Here is a 22,943-nt window from a genome sequence, read left to right as displayed (position 1 = left end):
AGTAAATCAGAAATTTAGAATCTGTGTAACACCTAAAGTTTTGATCAAGAGATAAAAATATATTGTCCTTCAGTTATTTCCAGTAATAAGACAAGAGAAAAATAAGCATCTTGGTTCTAATTAGCAAGTAGTGAATCTGACCTTCAGTGATTTTTTTTTTTTTTTTCTGACAAAGGATGAAGAATCATTGAATTCGAGAAACTAACTAAATTCTTTTACGGAGTTTTGGTTTTTGTTTTTGGTTTTTTGTTTTTTTTTTTTGGTTTTTGGTCTTTTCATTTTAGATCCGACCCCAGTCAAGAGTAAGGAAAAGCGAATAGAAGCCAAGAGAAGGGGCACCTGGGTGGCTCAGTCCAGATGTCAAATTTTTTTTTTTTAAAGATTTTATTTATTTATTTGACAGACAGAGATCACAAGTAGGCAGAGAGGCAGACAGAGAGAGGAGGAAGCAGGCTCCCTGCAGAGCAGAAAGCCCGATGCAGGGCTCGATCCCAGGACCCTGAGATCATGACCTGAGCTGAAGGCAGAGGCTTAACCCACTGAGCCACCCAGGCGCCCCCAGATGTCAAATTTTTTAAATAAAAAGTTGGGAATGAAAATAATAAAAAATACAACATTAATGAAGAAAATGTCACACATTTTTTTTAATATTTTACTATAATCATATACAGCTATGCATTGATATTATTTATTTATACTTTACAAAAAGCAGTTATTCAACAGTTGCTCAAGCTGAAATTAACTACTTTAAGTATATTATTTAACTTTCAGTGCTAAGGCATGAATCTCTTCATCTTAAATATATATCAAAATAGCTTGTCACCAAAAAAAAAAAAATAGTAATTACTCAACACCTACTTTACATCATAAAGAATGAGATGCCAGGTATTATAAGGGTCATGAGTCAATATTTTAATTAAGTTAAAACTTGCAAAAATTTTTTCAATGATTTCTTCTTTGTTTTTCTTCTTTGTCTAGAATAGTCTGTTTTAAGCTCAAAGCAGCATCTTGAAATCCAGGATTTAAGTCCAATACCTTCTTGAAATTTTCCAAAGCATCATCAAAGTATCCTGTACCAGAACAAAAAAATGAAAAAGAATAATAAAACTGAGTATTTCTATATATTATTCATAACAAAGTTCACATACACGTGCTTTTGTATTTATGAGCTTTCAACCATATCTAGTAAAGGATTTTTTTTCTTCTTAATAATGATATATGGATGTGTATATCAAAGTAATTTTGCATGCCCTTACAGAATAATTAAAATTAAAATTTTAAATTAGCTTTAAATGAACCCTTAAAATTAGCTCTGAGTTTATTTCTTGAGATTTAACAGAGAAATAGCATAAAATGTCATAAAATCTCAACAAAATCCTATCACTAAGGAACAGAAAATTGGCATTCCTTTTAACACTTTAAAAAAGAAACAGTACCTACAGTCCTTTAATCTAGTCCTTTAATCTAAGGATCTAAGGATCTAAAATCCCTTCATTTTATATTGTCTTGTGTGCCCGTAAAAATTTTAACTCAGAAAAGTTCACAGGTGATCATCCGTGCTGAGCTCATTTCACAGTTGGGAATGGACAGGCACAAAGTAACGGCCCATGGGTCTCCAGGTCCAATCCTCACCCCAATGCTCCACTGTAAAGCCTACCAGAAGCCTAAAATAAATGCTTCCTCTGTTCCAGGCACTACACCCAAATTTTATGTGACATTAAGACTTGATGTCTACTACATTAGTTTTGCATTTGAGGGCTCTGAATTCATAACATAAAGTCAAGGGCAAAAGGGAAAAAAGATCATTCTTACCCAGCCTATACAGTATCAACCCTCTGTTGTAATACGGAACTTCGAAAGTGGGTTGGACTTGTATGGCCGATGTGTAGTCCTCCATGGCTTCATAAAAATCAACCCTGAAGTATTTGATTTGCCCCCTGTTGTTGTAGGCAGTAGCCAAATCCTCAGGGCTGCATTTGCTTGAAACAAAGAGTTCACATTAAAAACGTGTGTTACCAAATTCCTCTCATTTCCACTTTCATTCTCTTTTGGGTATTGTCCAGCTTCGTAGCCTGTGACACGCGGTATCTACACCAGAAAAACCAAGTGAAGAAACAAAGTGCAAAGAAATGAGGCAGAGGAATCAGGGTCGTCTGGGTGGCTCAGTGGGTTAAAGCCTCTTCTTCAGCTCGGGTCATGATCCCAGGGTCCTGGGATAGAGCCCCACATCGAGCCCTGCATCGATGTCTGCATCGGGCTCTCTGCTCAACGGGGAGCCTGCTTCCCCCCTCTCTGTCTGTCTCTCTGCCTACTTGTGATCTCTGTCTGTCAAATAAATAAAGTCTTAAAAAAAAAAAAAAAAGAGGCAAAGGAATCAATTCTTGTTTAATCCCTTTACCTTCCTTATAGCGTGGCAGCACTACCCTGTCAGTCCGAAAAACACATTCATTTTATAGTGTGTTTAGAGCCCCGTGCACTGTCAACTTGTTCTGCAGAATGCAACATTCAGAAATTGTTCATTTTCTAAGCACACGCCAGCCAGCAGGGCAAAGAAGACAAACCAGATTCGCCCTGAGCCAGGATGTATCACAAAATGAATCATCAATGTTATTCTCAAATTTTTAAGTGATCCCACCAAAAATGAGATTTTAAATCATGTTTCACCAGTAAAGAAATACAAGCTGACCAAAAGTGAAGATTCAACATGCTGTTGCCCAAGGAGGGGATGGAGCTTCCTTCCCTCTCATCTTAGCTACGATCGCCCCAGCAAGGCCACACTGGTCTCCTGTGAGGAGGACATCGGGGCTCAGGCTCATTCTCGGGATCCTGTGTGCCGAAGGGACTCTGCTTCTGAAAGCTCCAGAGGCTTCCCCAGGAGCTGTGAGTGGGCAGGGTCTCCAGCAAGGGATCTTCGACCAGCCACCGGCACAGCAGGTCACCCCTCCCCGGCCAGACAATTCATGCAGAGAACATCAATGGACTCTACTCCGGGTCAGAGACAATTCTGTTTTCCTTTTTTTCCTAAGTGTTTCTCACAATTGAATCAAAGAGAACAGGTGCAGGCTACACTCATCTGTCATTTCTTCATTATGCCCCCTAGTACAAAGTACAGTCCTCAGAAAACATTGTGACTGCTGTCAGTGCCAGCAAAAGAGACTTCTGTTAATATCTAGATCCTTGAGATACGAGAGGCAAAGCAACCACTGCTACCGTAAAAGGTATGCACAGGGGTCTCCTTCAAGTCTAAGTTTACTAGCGATGGACAAAAAACTACTGCAGCATGAGAAAACTTGCTTCCAGGAGCTATGACAGAGACAGGGTGCAAGACCACTTCCAGATGCCACTAGCACCAGGTTTGAAACTGGAGAAACAGGAGGACACACTCCCTTCAACTCTCTCTGTTATGATACTAGGTGAACTGCTGCCCCATAAAGGGTTTTAAGAAAAATGCAGCCTCAGGACTCCAGAAAGGTTTCAGACAGTCAATTTTTAAGCTTCAAAACTTTGTTGTGAGTTTCTTATATTCAGAGGATGATAAAAAGTTTGGTTTAGAATTAGATCTCATTACAACAAATTCTAAAAGCCTATTTTTCATGTGGAAACTGCTTCATATTTTAAAGATGTGGGTTAATTACTGAAGCCAAATTGTTTTTGATAATATTAAGATTTTTGTAATGATAGTATTTATCATACTAGAATTTAACTTCCTAATACAAATGTGGATTTTTTTTTACATTTGCAAGCTTTATGAAAAAAAAATGGGAAGTTAGGTTTATGACTAAGGCTGCACTTTGGGATATAAAAAGAAAATGTAAACCATTCAGGCATGCAAAAATTGCAAATGCTTCTTCAAAATGGTTCAGTGACCCATTATTTTAAAAAATAAATTTAAGCTAAAAGACTTATTTAAGGAAAAAAGTCTGAAATGACAATTCATTTTAAATTCATGAGTTCCTAGAAGAATTTCAGAACTATAAGGAAATTAGAAGGCTCATTCAGGCATGCTGAGTGAGCTTCTAGTAAACCATGGAGGCTTTCTTTCCTGCATTGGTAAGAAGCAGATATTACATCTACTATAAACACACACTGGTGCTCTTAGGCTAAATGTACAAAGGAGACTAGATGGTGTCAGTATACCTATTGCTGATGAATACTTTTTGAAACATATTAGAAACCTATTAGCTAAGTTACTCTTTGAGCTTGAAATGATGGAAAACTACATTTTTATGTTTACTAATCTTTTCTTGGGGTGGAGGAGGCTCAGGGGATGGTGCTACTGTCTTACTGCCTGTTCAGAAATTTCTACTAGCTGTTACCTTGGTGTATTATCAAAACATGAAAGGAATTTTATTTTTCTGGTTTAATTCCATGAGTTTAGCAAATTGTGCCTTGGCCTCTGGGTGGCTCAGTCATTAAATGTCCGCCTTCAGCTCAAGTCATCATCCCAGGGTCCTGGGATTGAGTCCCCCATCAGACTCCCTGCTCAGCCGGGAGCCTGCTTCTCCCTCTCCCAGTTCCCCTGTTTGTGTTGCTCTCTCACTGTCTCTCTCTGTCAAATAATTTTTTAAAAAATCTTTGAAAAAAAAAATCATAAGTCTCATACAAAAGACAAGCTGGCATGCTGTCAAGAAAAACCAAATCCTTGAAGGGAGAGAAGAGTCATGGTGCAGGCAATTCAAAACCGTCAAAAAGCTGTTCATTCTACTCCTCTGTTTTCTCATTCTGGTCCACATCACTTCATCAACAAAAACAAAGGCAAAACTTGGAGGACCATCAAATGCTACACATCCAGGCATAAACCTAAGGCTCTCTGGACAAGCAGGTATTAGCAGGTGACGTCGCTAATATCACAAAAAGACATTATCAGCTTTCTCATCGAGGTACACGGCACCACCTAACATATGATCGCCATAATACTGGATCTGAACCGGATCAAACCTCAGGAGTTCACTACCAACTTACAAGCAGTGTAGGAGACAGGGGACTGTATTAAATGACATCAGGGGGATGACTTCAGCAAATCCAAAATACGGGGAACTCTCAAAACACAGGACTGGCTTCCTCGACAAAGTTCGGGGTGGGGGGGAGGAAGGGGAGCCTTACAGACTTGGTGTGCATCCTGACTGGAACCAACTGCTAAAAAACACATCAGCCAGACAAAAACGTTATTAATCAATCAGGAACCCACACTGACTGCATATTTCATAGTAAGGAATCATGTAATAATAACGATACTGTGGTTGTTCCCGCAAGAATCCTTAATATTTAGAAATGCATTTTTTGAAATATCCATGGATGACTGTGGGATGAAACGGTAATATTTAGGTCGAGTGATATCCTCCCCCACTACACACACACACACACACACACGTGAAAAACGAAACACCCTTGCGGTGATGTGGCGGCCGGAGTAGCGGTCCCGGGTCCTAGCGAGTCAGCTCGCCGTCTCCAGGTCTCAGACACCCGCCCGTTTAAATGTCAGGTGGAAAAGCCCTATCCGCTCTAAGTCGTGGGTCAGAGTGAGTAACGTAGGAGAACCCCCGGGGTGGGGGGCAGCACGCGCCCCCCGCCGCCCTCTGGAAAGACAAACGCTCCGCCCCGCGCATCTCCGGTCCGGGGGAGCTCAGGCGGCGGAACCGTGGACCTGCCATCCCCAGCCACCCACGTCCCGGAGGCACCGCGACCCCACTTCTCGCGATAGTTACCTGCCGGGCGCCGCTCCCACGGAGCCTGCACAGGCGCACTGGCGAATGAAAGCGGAGTACAGCGCCTCGGCCTCGGCATAGTCGCCTTTCTCGAAGTGAGCTTGGGCGAGTGCCAGCGTCGCGTGGCTTTGTTGCCCTGGCTGCCTATCCATAGCGGCCGGAGGCCTAGCGTTCCGTGTAGAAAGGGGGTTGACTTCTGGGCGTTTAGAGGCGGCACCACAGAGCCACTTCCGCACTCCCGGAATTTAATTTGACCGCAAAACCTCGGCGCTTAGCGAAGGGGGCAGTTTGTACCTTCGGAGGACCCGTCATCTCGCGAGATCAAGCTCACGGCGCCGGCGGGGAACGCGGGCGGCCGGGGAGAGCCTGGACCGACCCTTTTGAAATGCGGCGCCGTTATTGCGGCCGGTCCCGCCTGCTTCCTTTTCCAGAGAGCAGTGGACTGATGGGCCCAAACTGGTTTCCGTGTGGGTCGACTGATGTTGCGAAGAGCTTGCCCTGTGTCACAGCGAGTTGTTGGGGGAGGGAGCCTTACGATGCCAGAAGCGGAGCAAGCTTGGCTTCTTACGAATGGCTCAGGGGCCCGCAGATTCTAACGCCCCTCGGGGTTCCAGCGTCCGCTCTTGGCAAGACCTCTGGGAGAGGGTGGCTGCGGTGACTCTGAGACACTGTAGAAATCCCTCAGCTTAGCTGTCCGAATTCAGATGACCATTTATTAGCTCCCACAGCCTAGACTGCACACTTCTCAGTCCTCCGGAACAGTGTAAGGGATCCATTAAATAGTATTTTGTGCTGACGGTCTGTTATGTTACTTTACATTCCCTGGCTGTTACTGCCAGAGGGAAACCCAGATAGTGATTTATTAAGTGCAGTATTTTAAAGTAATAATTATGTAAAAAACAATCCAGAGAAGGAGATTACCAAAACAATTCTACTTAAAATAGCATCAAAAAGGAATAAAATATTTAGGAATTAACCAAGAAAGTGAAAGACTAGTACAATGTAAACTACAAAACAGTGCTGAAAAAAAATTACACATAAATAAATGGAAAGACATCCCATGTTCAAGTTAAAGGGACTATTAAGTTGAAGGGAATCCATTTCATTTTGAAACTTAACCACAAAGCCACAGCAATCAAAACACTGGTATTGGCATAAAGACATCTTTTCAATTAAGTGTTGCTGGAAAAACTAGATAACCCCATGAAAAAGAATGAAGTTGGATGGAAATACCATATCAAAAACTTAACTCCAAATAGATCAAAAACCTAAATGTAAGAGCTGAAATACAAAATTCTTAGAAGAAAATATAAGGCAACAGCTTTGTAACACTGAATTTGGCAACTCCTTGGATATGACCCCAAACACAGAAAACATAAACAAATTGGACTTCATGAAAATTTAAAACTTTTGTGCCATTAAGACTAAAAACAGAGACAACCCAGAGAATGGGAGAAAACATCAAAAATCATGAGTCTGATATGGGAAATGTTAAAGATGCTGGGCTGGTGTGTCCACCTATTGCTAAGACACACAAAGGATTCCGACACAGTGTCTGTCACACTTGAGAAGCTCTGGTCTAGAGGACACTGGAGAGCCTACCGTAGGATTTCGGTGCTGGGGCCAGGCTCCGCTGCTGTCCCTCCCTCTCATCCATCTTCACAGACTCCACCAGCAGGTTGTGCTTTGCCTGGGAAGTGGCATCAACAAGCCTCCCCTTTGCCAGCTCACCCAGAAATTACAGCTGCAACAAAGTCTGCTGGAAGTGCTACGTTTGCCTGCAACCTCATTCTGTCAGCTGCTACAAAAAGTGCGGGGACACCAACCACCCACGCCCTGAGAACAAAGTCAAATAAAGTCCCTTCTTGGGCTCCTCCTTCCCCTATAGGGCCACCATTTGCCTGAGCCCCATGGCCTCAGAAAAGCTTCTCTCTTGTTGACTAAGGCAGTGGGGAAAAAATACACAAATACACACATATACATACATTTTTTCCCCCAGAATATATAGAGAACTAAAACTCAACTTTTTTCATAATGGGTATACTATTTTGCATTTGCACCAGCAGTGTATAAGGGTTTCAGTTGTTCCATATCCTTTTCACTACTTAGTAATTTTAATTTTAGCTATGACAGGATGTGTGAGTGGTATCCCATTTTTCTCTAGATTTTACCAACTAGAAATTTAAGCTATGCCAAATAAGAAATGAGTAAATAAAAAATTAACTCCAAGTCTTTTTTTTTAAATTTTATTTATTTATTTGACAGAGATCACAAGTAGGCAGAGAAGCAGGCAGAGAGAGAGGAGGAAGCAGGCTCCCCGCTGAGCAGAGAGCCTGATGCGGGGCTCGATCCTAGAACCCTGGGATCATGACCTGAGCCGAAGGCAGAGGCTTTAATCCACTGAGCCACCCAGGCGCCCCAACTCCAAGTCTTTTAATGTCAGGAAGAAAACTTGCAGTACAGCAATTTAATTTGACCTGTTTTTTCCTTCTCCTAAATTCAACTAAAACATAAATTAATGCCTTTAATTTTAACGAGGTTATTAAGGCCATTTTCACTTCTCATCACTCATGAAAGCTCTTTATGTATTTTTGTAGTTGGATATATGTTTTCTTTAAAAATGTTTATTTTCAAAAAAATAATTTCTTTAAAAATAACTTGAGAATAATCATAAGAATAGACAGTAGGGGGCAACATAATATTGTCATTTTCATTTTAGAAGCTCAGTAGCAATATTTTGGAGCTACAACATTATCAGATAAGTACTTCCCATGTTCTCTTACAAGTCTGCTAAAATAATTTCTCCCCATTTCTAAATGAGAACTCTGTATGACTTCTAGAGTAATTCACTGCAATCTCCAGTTATCTGACATTTACCGATTACCTTTCTAAGTTGTTTTTTCTGTTTGGTAGCAAAATATGACATTATACATCTACTGGACCTCCTTGTCTCTTTCCCCCCGTCCACTCTGAAGCCCAACACTTTCCTAACCAACCCCCACCAGAACATTTAAATCAAAACAAAACAAATACCATGTTATCCTTAAGTTATAGATAAAGGAAACAGAATAAATACAAGTCATTTTTCCTTCAATACTTTTTTTTTTTTACTGAATGCCACACAAAACCTAAAATCTCAGCTTTTAGAATACAAAAAGATCATTTCAAAATGTATTTTAGAAAAAAAAATAATAAAATCAGCATTTGTGCATGATAGGTCAACAATGTTATTCGGTTGCTTGATAAACACATTGCTTATCACTACAAACTTTATCAGACCCATCATCTCAATACTTTGACCTATCAAAGTATTTTGAAACTCTGAAATGTAATATAATTCTGTTTTGAAACTTCACATAATTCAGGCCAAGTTTTGTGATAAAGAACAACTCGGCATTACTTAAATGGAGTCAGACATGCTTCTTACAGGAAGAGAAACAATATAACTGCTTCATTGTATGTCTTCAATATATGCTTCATTTTGCCCAACTTCTCCCCAACTATTTGTTACATACAGACAATTTTACTTCTGTTTGCTCCTTTCATCAGGACAGAGTTTGTTGGTGGGTTATCCTGAAATTTCCTTCATGCTGAACAAACTGAATTAGGTCAACTCATACTAGAGGTCTTTCCCTAGTACTATTTTTAAGCAAGACAAAAGTCCCCAAGACATTACGGCAGATCACTAAAACTTCCAGAGGTATAAATACCAAACAGGCATAAGCTGTCACAATAATATAAAAGATATGTCTGTACACATACATCTACATATATGATAATTAGGTATACAAAGTTTAACAGTTTTCAGGGACTGTGGTTTCTGAATTAAACTGAACAAGAGGTAGTGACAGCAACTCAGAATCTATCTGAAATAATTTGTTGGAAGAAAAATTCTAGGGTTTAAGCAACATGGAATTCATGGCAAATGAGAAGTCTCCAAAAGAGAGTTCCCAAAAATATGTTAGGAAAGGCCTGAGGAGCTAACAGCTGATTTTGGAATTGGACCAACTGGGAATGTAATCAACAAGTACAGTAAGGTCTAGAGGAAAGACAATCTAACCAAGTGCTCAGCTGATTCCTGGGATGGGAAAGGAAAAAGAGAAAGATTTATCAGGAATTAGACCATGGACTAAGAATCAGAACTCTGAACATGCAGTTCACCCTACATCCTTAAGATTTTCTCTTCCACTGGTGAAGCAGAGAATCGTTTTATCCTGAAAAGAGAAAGTCTTAAAGAAAGATGTAAGTAAGGGGCACAGTCCATTGAGCATAGAACTCAGTTTCCACTCAGATCACGATCTCAGGGTCATGAGATCAAGTCCCACGAAGGGCTTTGTACTCAGTGTGGAGTCTGCTTAAGACTCTCTCCCAGATATTCGCAAATGACATATCAGATAAAGGGCTAGTATCCAAAATCTATAAAGAACTTAACAAACTCAACACCCAAAGAACAAAGAACCCAATCAAGAAATGGGCAGAAGATATGAACAGACATTTCTACAAAGAAGACATCCAGATGGCCAACAGACACATGAAAAAGTGCTCCACATCACTCAGCTTCAGGGAAATACAAATCAAAACCACAATGAGATACCACCTCACACCAGTCAGAATGGCTAAAATTAACAAGTCAGGAAAGGACAGATGCTGGCAAGGATGCAGAGAAAGGGGAACCCTCCTCCACTGTTGGTGGGAATGCAAGCTGGTGTAGCCACTCTGGAAAACAACATGGAGATTCCTCAAAAAGTTGAAAATAGAACTACCCTATGACCCAGCAATGGCACTACTGGGTATTTACCCTAAAGATACTAACATAGTGATCCAAAGGGGCACATGCACCCGAATGTTTATAGCAGCAATGTCCACAATAGCCAAACTATGGAAAGAACCTAGATGTCCATCAAAAGATGAAGGGATAAAGAAGATGTGATACACACACACACACACACACACACACACACACACACACACACAGGGGAATACTATGCAGCCATCAAAAGAAATGAAATCTTGGGGCACCTGGGTGGCTCAGTGGGTTAAAACCTCTGCCTTTGGCTCAGGTCATGATCCCGGGGTCCTGGGATCGAGCCCCGCATCGGGCTCTCTGCTCAGCAGGGAGCCTGCTTCCTCCTCTCTCTCTGCCTGCCTCTCTGCCTACTTGTGATCTCTGTCAAATAAATAAATAAAATCTTTTAAAAAAAGAAAGAAATGAAATCTTGCAATTTGCAACGACATGGATGGAACTAGAGGGTATTATGCTGAGGGAAATAAGTCAACCAGAGAAAGACAATTATCACATGATCTCTCTGATATGAGGAATTTGAGAGGCAGGGTCGGGGAGTTGGGGGGGATGGGTAGGGAAGGGAAAAATGAAACAAGATGGGATTGGGAGGGAAACAGACCATAAGAGACTCTTTTTTTTTTTTTTAAAGATTTTATTTATTTATTTGACAGAGAGAAATCACAAGTAGATGGAGAGGTAGGCAGAGAGAGAGAGAGGGAAGCAGGCTCCCTGCTGAGCAGAGAGCCCGATGCGGGGCTCGATCCCAGGACCCTGAGATCATGACCTGAGCCGAAGGCAGCGGCTTAACCCACTGAGCCACCCAGGCGCCCCGACCATAAGAGACTCTTAATCTCACTAAACAAACTGAGCATTGCTGGGGGTGGGGGAATAGGAGAGGGTGGCTGGGTTATGGACATTGGGGAGGGTATGGGCTATGGTGAGTGCTGTGAAATATATAAGCCTGATGATTCACAGACCTGTATCCCTGGGGCAAATACTACATTATATGTTAATAAAAATAATTAAAAAAAGAAAGACTCTCTCTCCGTCTCCCTCTGTCCCTCCCACTCATGCTCCCTCCCTGTCTCAAACAAATAAATGCATCTTAAAAAAAAAAGATGTAATTATATTCAACAGGAGATATATTCCCTAGGATTGATCCTTTTGTTAGTATGTGATTTTCTTTTTTTTTTTTTAAGATTTTTTAAAATTTTTTTATTCAACAGACAGAGATCACAAGTAGGCAGAGAGGCAGGCAGAGAGGCAGGCAGAGAGAGAGGAGGAAGCAGGCTCCCTGCTGAGCAGAGAGCCCGATGCGGGGCTCGATCCCAGGACCCCGGCTCGATCCCAGGACCCCGCGATCATGACCTGAGCCGAAGGCAGAGGCTTTAACCCACTGAGCCACCCAGGCGCCCCTAGTATGTGATTTTCTAATCTGGAAGAATATCCTGTACTAGTCATAGAAGAAAACAAATCAGTTAGATGAAACTGTGTTAAACTTAGTAAGTAGGTAATTTATGGGGTATGTTAGACAAAGTAAGTAGACTATGAATGTATGACCATACCTCATATTAAAGAGGCACTAAAAATATAAAGGCAACCAACATACTATTCATGACGCACTAATATGCAAAAGACCTATAAAGTGTTCGATATGTATGAGATCTTGATATAATTAGCCATTGGTGACACTTACTCTGGCCAGTCCTCTGCCCAAGAAATACAATCCAATCAAATCCATGACCGCTCAGCAGACTGGCAACCTGCGGCTGTGACCTGGTATACTTGCCCCATGGCCTCTTCTATAGAGCAAGTGTCCATCACTAGCTTCAGGCACATTCCATATGACTGGGTCACGTGGATCAAACCTCAGCTGCACTCCTCTTTATAACCATACTATTGGGCAGGGCAGGGGAGTGGCGGGGAGCTGACTGGGCAGAATGGGAGTCGGGACACAAGAACAGAACATAACTCGGGATTCAGGTAATATAATCTTTCTACCCCACTGACACCTTACCCTAACACCAGTGTTAATCTGCCGAGTCACTTTCTCCGTGTCCATCACCGTGCATTTCAAATTGATTCAATAAACCATGTTATTTAAAGCATCTTCATTGGTCTGTACCCTCTTCTGCTCCATGACTTCTAGAATGGCTTGCTTCGTAGTATATTTGGAGGCTAACATTGCATTATGGTAACTTCCCACAAGGCCCTCGAACACAGACAGAGACTTCTAAGACTTCTGGTCCTCTCGTTTTATTTAGGCATATGAGCTCACTGCCAAAAGCTCATCTAGGCTCCAAACCTCTTCTCTGAGCTCACTATTCTCAATCTGCAATGGGCTTAATTTGTCTTTAAAGCACCCAACACATAGCACTTTGAGAGAGGTGACTAACCTACGTATCACAGCTGCAATAGCAATGCGGCATATTTTTACTCATTACCTCTACTAAGCATCAGCCAAACTTGAGCAAATAATGGTGATGACACAGTGCTCGAGCTTAGCCTGCAGCCGCAAAAATGAAAGGATGAAGTTCATGAGAAATAAATAGAGAACGCTGTTAGTTACATAAACAGGTTAAGAAATTACCCATTGCTGGTTACCATTTTTTCTTTTTTAATTAATGATGATAAGTCATAACAGACACATGACCCAGAAAGAATCATTCCCTGCACCTTAGAGTTGTTTAAAGGAAGGGCCCTGCTTAGAGACAATATTTCAACTAAAACTGTAACTACAAAATGGATGTTGTTGTATAAATTTTATCATTATAAAAAGAGCCACGTTTTCTGCACAATACAGAGTCACGTTAAATGCCATCTCTCAGATGAGGCCAAAAGGGTAGATAAAAAAGGAAAGGCTATACATAAAATAAGGCTATTAGAAACAATCGAAATCATAAAAAAATAGCTTAAAGTGCCTTCTCACTTCTGAAAATAAAATATAGAAGACATTTGATACTTACTTAATGAAACACAGCTAACAATAGAGATCATTTTAATATTACAATTGTTTAACCTTCTAATACAGATTATGTCAATTCCGTAAACTCAACTTCGCCCCACTCCCGCTCTCTCATCACCCAAGCCCACCAAGGTTTCTGATGAGTCAGTAAGCCTGAAACGGTGAGAAAAACTTCTTATTTGGAATATTTTCATAGTTATCATGTAATCATAACAGATAGATAGGAAATAAGACTGATTTCCATATGTTTTATATAAAAATCAGCATCATTATTTCATAGCAGTATATTTACACAAAATTATGTTATGTATATATAATATCTGTATGATATATATGTGTATGTATTATGTATACATATGATTTTGTGTAACAACACAACTATGAAATAATGATGCTGGTTTTCATATAAAATGTATGAAAACCCATCATTACATATACAGTCACAGCTATGGATATATGCTACATGTATTTTACAGACATAGGAATCTGTCATTTCTTTATCCCACTGAACTATGGCATAAGGGACAGAAGTTGTAGTTACTTATTTCCTGTGCCAGCACACAGTGCTTGCACACGCTGCACATCCAGAATTGGTACTCAGTGATTGGGCTTCCCGTGGCAACACAGGTTGGCAGTTTCCCTTCCCCTCTGTAAAAACAAGGAGAAAAATTATGAATTATACTTTAAAACTTCTAATTACTTAAACTACTTATTACACTTAAAAAATTTAGGAATGAAAAAAACATCTCCAGGCAAGTTTCAATTAAAAACTTTTCTTACGATGAGAAAATAAAGCATTAATATACTTAGAAGACTAAATAACATAGGGTATAATCTTAAGAAAATTACTTCAAAACTCAGTGCTTATAGTATTATATCACACTATTAAACTTACAGAAATGCCAGCTTCTAATTGGATGAATGATATACATTAATTACAATCAGCCTACCCTTCAAGAAGGCTGTCCAATTCAGATTTTCTATTATCTTTTGGAGTATGCTTCGTGAAGATTTCTAAAGCAAGATCTTCATATTGCTGTTTTTGCTCTGAACTGAGGGTCTCTAAAGACTCCAGTTTAATAAAAGCTTTTGAACAAGTACCAAAAGCTCTACTGGCACAAGCACAGAGCGCCAACAGAGAGTAGATCTCAACGGCAGGGATGATGTCTTCATAGTCTCTCAGGTGAAGGGCTAGATAAAAGAGGACAATTTAGATTTTGGAAAGTAATCATAATATCATAATCATGCATAGAAAAAGAATCTATGTTAAGCTGTGTTAGTTTAACCTACATGAACTTTTATGAAAAAAAAACAACAAAAAAACAATGGCGGGCGTTCAAAGGACTAGCAAGGACTGGTAGAAGGAAGTAAGTTATGTGATCTCATAGTTCTGTAACGCTAGCCAACAACTCAGGTGCCACAGAACTCAACACCATCAAATGACTCACATGCTGTACTGGTTAGAAGTACACACGCAGACAAAAAAATAAAAATTGTTGTCAAAACATATCTTTTTTTCATATAAATATATTAGAAATTTCTGTGGCCTTCCAGAAAAAGTAAATTAATATTATACTGTTAGTCATAATTTTCAAGATAATATCATGTTTCCTTTTGGTAAAAAAGCAAAGCACCATGAAATCATGTTTTTTCTTTGCATGTCTTTGAACAGATTTTTTTTTTTTTTGCTTATCTTACCAAAACAACAGAACATTGAGAAAAAAAGAAGTGACAATGAGCCTATTAAGTTGTCAGTTCAGAAAATTTATTTTGACAGCTGCCATATCTCATTTTCACCTTTTCTATGCTAGAGATACAATCTTTCTTTAAAATATATTACAGAATTAATAGAATGTATATGGATTTCTTCATCCAGTAGGTGAAAACTCTCAAGCTAAAGTTCTAAGTCTAGAAATTGTGCATAAGTTATATAAAATACAACCATTTTAAACATAACTGCATAAGTTATACCACATAGCAATTAGTTAAAATTAAGTGAAGGTCAGTTATAAATATAGAAAAACAAAAATGGTTCCTGTGTATAATAACCAATTTAAAAAAGCTTTACAGTCCCCTTGCTAATACAAATGATAACACAGATCTCTGTTTGTCAACATGGAAACATGACTGCAACAAATTGTGCATAAGTTATATAAAATACAACCATTTTAAACATAACTGCATAAGTTATACCACATAGCAATTAGTTAAAATTAAGTGAAGGTCAGTTATAAATATAGAAAAACAAAAATGGTTCCTGTGTATAATAACCAATTTAAAAAAGCTTTACAGTCCCCTTGCTAATACAAATGATAACACAGATCTCTGTTTGTCAACATGGAAACATGACTGCAAAGATGAATGATATTATTTTAAGGAAAACTATCTACAATTTTGTAGCCATGAGGAAATGTCTAAAAGGAAGTTCATCTAAATGTTAGCAATCATTATGTCAAAGTTAGAAGATTATTTTACAAGTTATTAGATTATTTTACCTTTTTCTTTGTATTTTTTTCTGTCTTGACTTAAATTGTTACATGTCATTTTTTTTTACATCAGTGTCATTTTAATAAAAAAAAAAGCAAATGCTATGGAAAGCTATTAATATGGAAATATCTTAGAATATATCAATGTTTTTCAAAAAGGACATAAAAGTATGGCTTGTTATACTCCTAATATTATTTAAAAAGCAAAACAAACAAAAACTAGATATATGTTCAAAAGCATATGGACTGAGCTATTAAGTGTTTAACTTTAAATGAATAGAATAGTGAATGCTACAGACAGTTTTTTTGCTTATCTCAAACTCTTGATTTTAATGTGAACCATAATTATTACTTTTTATGTATTAAAAAAAATTAAAAGTGCTTCAAAAAGGGGAAAGCACAAAACAAATTACAGATAGCGAATTTCAAACACGAAAATAAACCCATAGATAAAAGTGTTATTGAAATTAACATATGGGCAAACTGAAGGAGCTGGTCCTTCATATTCAAGTGATCATTTTTACACATATTCTATACCTTCGGTCATATGCCCACCTGTCTTCAGTGCAGTGTCAACATATCCCTCGTAGAGCTGCCTCTGGGCAAGTATATAGAAGTGGTAAGCCTCGGCCCCTCTCCAAGCATTATCTGTGAAACGACTAGTTGTAGACAGAACTTCCTCTTCCAGCAAACCAGCCAAAGCAGAAGTGGCCTATGAGTCAAGCAGACCCACGTTTTCTGTCAGCACAACCATGACTGTCATTCCAATAAAGACAGCTTCTGAAATGGTTATATATTAAAATACCCAAGTAAGCAGATTTTATCACTACAAAACTATCATTACAGATTTAACTTCCCCATTAGAATTCATCTTTTTTAAGCCAGTATCATCAAAAATTTCTTTCAGCTTGGGACGCCTGGATGGCTCAGTTGGTTAAGCGGCTGCCTTCAGCTCAGGTCATGATCCCAGCGTCCTGGGATCAAGTCCCACATTGGGCTCCTTGCTCGGCGGGGAGCTGGCTCCTCTCTCTGCCTTCTCCCTCTGCTGCCACTCTGCCTGCCTGTGCTCGCGCTCTCTCTCTCTCTGACAAATAAATACATAAGATCTTAAAAACATATATTTTTAAAAAAATTTCTTTCAGCTTTACTCAGGTGTAGCTGACAAATAAAACTGTAAGATAGTTAAAGTGTACCTCGTGGTGATCCAACACACAATACACCATGACCCATGATGTGGTCAAATTTGAAAATGGAATGGAGTATAAACTTTAATTTAATAAGAGATTCATTATACCTAAAATAATACACATATTCTAGGAAAGTTTCTAAAACTCACTGGTTAGAAAGCAAAGGCTACAGATTAGTCTTGCAGAAAACATTTTCAGTACTCCTAAGTGGAAATTTCTAAATTTGAGTATTAATTCCAAGTCAGTCATTCCTTTTTCTCCTCCCATTTAAGAAAATAAATGAAGACAAGCAAATTAAATGGCCTGTCCATAAAGAGAAGTTTGATTGATTGTTGTTGTTTTTTTCCCTTAAACACATGAGGTGATTTCATGTTCTGTGCATTCTACCTTACCTCTGAGCCCTTCCCTTTAACTTTTCCTCTTTGGGCATTTTTCATTTGTTCATGGTATTGTTCTATGAGTAAAGCTGATAGGACATACAACTTCTTGACACGTAATGGTTTGGTTCTTTTCTTTGCCTCTTCATCTGCAATCTTTAAACATTTAAAGAATATGGGAAGACATTCCTTCATTAACGTATATTTGTATAATCATTTCTGAAATTTGATCTTTAATAAAAAGAGAAAACCAGTGGGATGGAACATAAGTACCACCCATTTATGATAAATATTTTAAAACCCACATTCTTCTCTTTAGCTTATTAAGGACTCCATTTTTTCCTTAGCATTTGGCCATGGAGTTACAACTCATAACAATCTCAGAAAATTACAAATGCTCTTAAGTCACAATGAAGAAAGTTTTCATGGAAGGGGTAAGCATTTTCCATGAGATTTTATAAGTGATGTTCCAAGTATACTGAAATAACAGGACTTTAACATGGTACAGCCTTCTGAAATGAAGATTTATTTAGAAAACTTTAGTTTTCCCTTCCCTTTTTCATTAACTCAAAGGGGAAAAAATAGAACACAATGTAAATTTTGCATACATTACCATGTAATAGTCATCTTCCCTCCAAATGCATATTATGAAAAAATGTAATGTCTTTAAAATGTGTACATTTAAAAGGACTCAAAATTCTATTATCAACAGGATTTAATTCCTAGTTAAGGGAATTTATACTTTATGGTCCTTGAAAATTCTGTAACTCTTTGTTAACTTCAGGATTAATATTCAATTGTTTAGGTACCAATAAGGTGCTAACACTAATAAACAGACTTTTTAGTAAAAGGCAACAACACTAAGATAACACATAGATATAGCAGTAATAAAACCAGAGGGATTTTGCTATCACAAGTATTTGTTTTCAAAGAAAATGGAAAATGTTTTCTTTAATACACAAGAAAACATTGGTAACTAGAACATATCACAGACTTACCAAGATTATTATATTACCTTAAACATCAGTTTAGCAGCATCATAAAAGTAATTGGCTTTCCGATAGAGTTCTATGGCATCAAGAGTTTTATTCTTTTCCAATAAATGAGATGCATACCTCGCTAACAGGGATCCAATTTCTTTCATACTATGATTTTTAGCTAATTCAACAGCTTTGTTCCACTAGAGGGGAAAAATATACCATTCAGTTACCCAAACATTTATAGTCACAGATGTCATCAAGTTCATATAATAAAGCTTTAAGTTTGCAGTAATTAAAAATACTACATCAAAAATTTTTTAAAACTGCTATTTTTTTAAATAAGTTTAATTAAAATCAGAGCAACTATAGATTCTATAAGTTAAATGTGTGTCAAAATGATTAAATGATATAAGATTTTGATTTACATAGGAAATACATCGAAAAAGGAAAACTTCGAAGTTTATAATCATAATATTATAATTCAGTTTTGCACCAAGAAGGAGTAAGAAAAACTACATTTGCTTACAGTAAAAAAAGACAGGTAATCGGTTAAGAAAATTTTCTATCAGATTTAACATTTAAAAGTTATTTTTAAAAAGTAAATGGAGCTTTATAAAATACTTCAATACTTAAAAGAATACACTGATATTCAGCAATTTCCACAATTCTGCACTTCTAGTTAAATTCCAGCTCTTAAAAATACCAAATATATGTTTTCTAAAAAGAGACAGGAAAATAGATTTGCCAAAATAAATATTGATAAGGTAACCCAATTCCTTCCTCTTGCAATGACCATCAACTAGTCCTTCTTTGGAAACAAAACCCTAATAAAATACAGATTATGAAATTACTTCCAGACAAGAACTTGCCAGACTAGCAGCATAGGGTTTGTCCCCATATTGAGTTAGTTATGAGCAGGTCACCCTTAATGGTAGCACTTCAAGAGGTAAGTGCAAACTCCAACATTTTCTAGGTCCTCAGCAAAGTAAGAGTGTATCTACTCCTTTCACAAAATTCACCTCAACCCACACTGGCAACAGCCTCAGAAGATGAACAGGGACTTCAGTTTTCAGTTCCTTACTTGGTTGAGATGTACACAGGTATCTACCGCTGCCTTTGGCTGATTACACTTCAAAAATGCAGTCACTGCTTGTTCACACATTCCAACCCTCACAAACATCTGTGCTATTTCCTGTAGGGACAGAACATTACTCTCAGATTTCACAGACCAAGGAAATCACTTATATTTTCATTTACAAAACTCCACAGGGACATATGAGTATTAAATTGACTGGTGGTTACAGTCATTTTTCGTTGAAACATACACAGGGACAGAGGCTACAAACCAGAAAGGATGCTAAAAAACCAGTGTTTCGCTGGCTCACGCCGCAGATTTGAATTTTAACCAGGTCCTGAACTTACCGCACTCTTTCCTTCTCCCAGTATAGTAGCAACTTTACAGAAATGTCAGGTTCTGGAACAAACTCCATACCAGTGTGTGAAAAACACATTTAGAGCAACCGATGGTATAATCAATGGTCGTCGTTAGAGGCTTCAGGGAAATCTCACATTCACAGCACTTTCACATACCTCTCCAAAGAAACACCCCAGACAAGCCGGCCATTCGTTAGTTCAGGAAGCTAGATCCAAAACAGAGCTCCCTTGCAAGGCAGTGGTGAGGAGGGAGACCACAACAAAAGCCGACCATACCCATCTGGCTTACACTCTACTTTCAGAAAATCAATTTTCTTTTTCTTTCTGAATATCTACTTAATCAGAGCTTTTCTCTCCCTACTCTCATTTCTAAAGTATTTGGGGTGGGGCGCCTGGGTGGCTCAGTGGGTTAAATTAAAGCCTCTGCCTTCAACTGACATCATGATCGCTAGGTCCTGGGATTGAGCCCCACAACTGCTCAGCAGGGAGCCTGTTTCCTCCTCTCTCTCTGCCTGTCTCTCTGCCTACTTGTGATCTCTGTCAAATAAACAAATCAAATCTAAAAAAAAAAAAAAATTATATGGGGAAAATCATAAAAGTACATTTTGGATCCAATTATCTTTTTAAAAATAATATTTGTATTTTTCTGGTTATAAAGTTACACATCCTCACAGTTAAAAAAAAAAAAAAAAGAAAGTACAAAAATGTAAAGTTACTCATAATCTTACTACCCATAGGAAATCTATCTCAATAGTCTGATGTCATCTCCTAACATCTTTGTCCTATAAAACTGTATGTATGTGTGAGCTGCTCTAAGCATCATGACCGTGTTATATATAGTTCTGCACCCTGAATTCCCCACTTAAATAGTATGTACATTTTACCATATTATTAAAAACTCCTCCAAAAACTTGATTAAAAGTTTACAATACTAAAAAAAAAATTATACCATATTTTACCATATTATTAAAAAGCTCCTCCAAAAACGTGATTTTAAAATTTGCACTACTAAAATTTTTTAATCATTTTAATTACTTAATTATTATCTATAGCTATAATTACTTAGTATTTACTCAGTAAGAATACTTTTCTGGATATTCTATAGCAATATTCTTCTCTGCATCATCAGACACACCTAACTGATGACATTTATGTAGGATACACTGTCCTAATACCCAGGGTTTTAAGTAATTTCAGTTTCTCTCCTACTCAAGAAAGCACAGGACTGAGAAAAAAGGTACCTGAAAATGCCATTATTACAGGGATAACTGCTCTGATTCACAATAGAGAAAACCAAATTATCATATTTCTACTACTCACTCATCTATTAATTGACAAAATTTTTGAGGTAGAACTCACAACTGACATATGTCTAGACCCTGTAGCTGAGAGAGGCTAACTCTACAGGTATTTTACAACTCAGTAATTTACATTTTAGCTAAAACAAATAAAATATAAACTCATTAACATCATTCAGCAATTAAGACGCTTAAAAAGAACATTTGAAACAAAGTTCCACAAAACTCTGCCTTTTGTTTCTTTTAACATTAAATACTTTATTGTTAATATAACCTAATAAAAGTCAAGCTATCTTTTTTAACTTTTGTTATAGCAAATTTCAAATATATACATACACAGATCAGATCATTTTGAAGCAAATATCTGACAAGAAATCATTTTTGCTGGAAATATTTCATGTGTTCAGCTAACTTTACTTTTTTTAAAAATTTTATTTCTTTTCAGTGTTCCAGAATTAATTGTCTATGCACCACACCCAGTGCTCCATGTAATACATGCCCTCCATTGTTCAGTTAACTTTAAAAGCAATTTTATAAAACTGGTAAGACTAGAGAATATTGTGAACATATTAAATTGTGGGAATATGACTAATTTTCCCTCCATTTTCAAGCATTCTATAATACTGACATATTATTCAAACAATTAAAAATATCATTCCACATCTAAGAAACTATAAGATTATAGATTCATTTTAAATTTTCTTTGTGGCAGGGGATGTTTCCTGACTATAACATAAAAACCTTATAAAATAACCTAACGACTCTAAAAACTACAATTTGTAATACCTACTGGAAGCAACTTGTGGTTTTCTGGAAGTGAACTGGCAAGATTCTCCAATCCTTCATAATCTTCCAACATATAATAACATTCAGCTAGACGTTCCTGGTTCCGGCCTTGTACGTAATATTGTACAGCATTCAACCTACAGAAAATTTTAAAAAGCAAAAACTTTTAAAATTAATGTGAATCTCCTGGTAAGTAAGCATTTTCACCAAAAATGTTCCTTCATTAGAATTACTAGTATTACTCTAGTGACCACTTTCAGTTACTGTATGTCTTTGAAGCATATAAAGTGCAGGGGAAAAAAGTCTAACGACTGTGAAGCATATTTTAGCTGCAACATCCTTTGGATATTCTTAAGAAATACTGCTGTAATCTGATATACAGGTTCCAAACACTGACGTAAATAAATAAGCATATTGATTAAAATGAAAACTTCAGAATCAAAGTCAATGATAGCTGAAAACAATCTACAATAAAACAACCAAATATAAAATATTTTTTATACCTTTTTCAGAAGTAAATCATATAATGTCTCTGAAATGCACACTGTGGTCTTAAATAGTAGAAGGCGGCCTGAAGCTAGGCACACATTTTTTGAGTATGAAAACTGCAAAGGATCTCTAGCTCCTCAGTGTGGATCCAAAGCTGTTTGAATTTTAGGATCTGGGAGGGCGGCCTTCGATATCCCCAGCATCACAAGGAATTACCCGGGCAGCTACCATATTAAGTGCCACCTGAATGGAGAAGGTGGTCCCCATAGGTTACCCACCATTTTTGTCGATCAGCAAAGTAGTCTCCGATGGCGTTGTGGGCTTGTTCTAGGAGAGTGTCATCTGCATCACCAGATCCAGTTTTCAGGAGCTGCAGTACTCTAAACCAATCCCCCAATTTCAGCCGAAGGCCAATAGCAAGATCTCTACAAATGACAACATCTGTTCATTTGA

General features: G+C 37.9%; 2 protein-coding genes across 5 annotated transcripts in view; both read right to left on the bottom strand.

Moving 5' to 3' along the window:
- Positions 1–670: 670 nt before the first annotated feature.
- TTC32 (tetratricopeptide repeat domain 32) lies at positions 671–6,443 on the bottom strand. Its single transcript, XM_032353232.1, has 3 exons — positions 5,706–6,443; positions 1,813–1,979; positions 671–1,070 (listed from the first exon to the last, which is right to left on the bottom strand). The coding sequence occupies exons 1-3, from the start codon at positions 5,855–5,857 to the stop codon at positions 943–945; spliced, it is 447 nt and encodes a 148-aa protein (XP_032209123.1). The 5' UTR covers positions 5,858–6,443; the 3' UTR covers positions 671–942.
- Positions 6,444–13,081: 6,638 nt separating this feature from the next.
- The window catches only part of WDR35 (WD repeat domain 35), a 64,778-nt gene continuing 54,916 nt past the window's right edge, over positions 13,082–22,943 (bottom strand). For 2 of the 4 annotated variants that reach the window (XM_032353228.1, XM_032353229.1), the window contains 8 exons: positions 22,769–22,915; positions 22,006–22,138; positions 19,565–19,675; positions 18,519–18,683; positions 17,519–17,659; positions 16,495–16,651; positions 14,404–14,644; positions 13,082–14,101 (listed from right to left, as the gene is read on the bottom strand). In XM_032353228.1, coding sequence (XP_032209119.1) covers positions 13,951–14,101; positions 14,404–14,644; positions 16,495–16,651; positions 17,519–17,659; positions 18,519–18,683; positions 19,565–19,675; positions 22,006–22,138; positions 22,769–22,915 — 1,246 coding nt within the window. In that variant the 3' untranslated portion in view covers positions 13,082–13,950. The remainder of the gene's footprint in view (positions 14,102–14,403; positions 14,645–16,494; positions 16,652–17,518; positions 17,660–18,518; positions 18,684–19,564; positions 19,676–22,005; positions 22,139–22,768; positions 22,916–22,943) is intronic. The other 2 variants (XM_032353230.1, XM_032353231.1) reach the window with 2 other exon arrangements.

Source organism: Mustela erminea, chromosome 7 (assembly GCF_009829155.1).
Source record: "Mustela erminea isolate mMusErm1 chromosome 7, mMusErm1.Pri, whole genome shotgun sequence".
NCBI classification, from domain to species: Eukaryota; Metazoa; Chordata; class Mammalia; order Carnivora; family Mustelidae; genus Mustela; species Mustela erminea.
This window is presented reverse-complemented; position numbering and strand designations above follow the sequence as displayed.

Coding starts and splice junctions, on each gene's coding strand:
- TTC32 (XM_032353232.1), bottom strand. CDS start 5,857: ATGGATAGGCAGCCAGGGCAACAAAGCCACGCGACGCTGGCACTCGCC. Junction 1,980..5,705: donor GTGGGAGCGGCGCCCGGCAG/GTAACTATCGCG, acceptor CTTTGTTTCAAG/CAAATGCAGCCCTGAGGATT. Junction 1,071..1,812: donor GTTGATACTGTATAGGCTGG/GTAAGAATGATC, acceptor GTTCTGGTACAG/GATACTTTGATGATGCTTTG.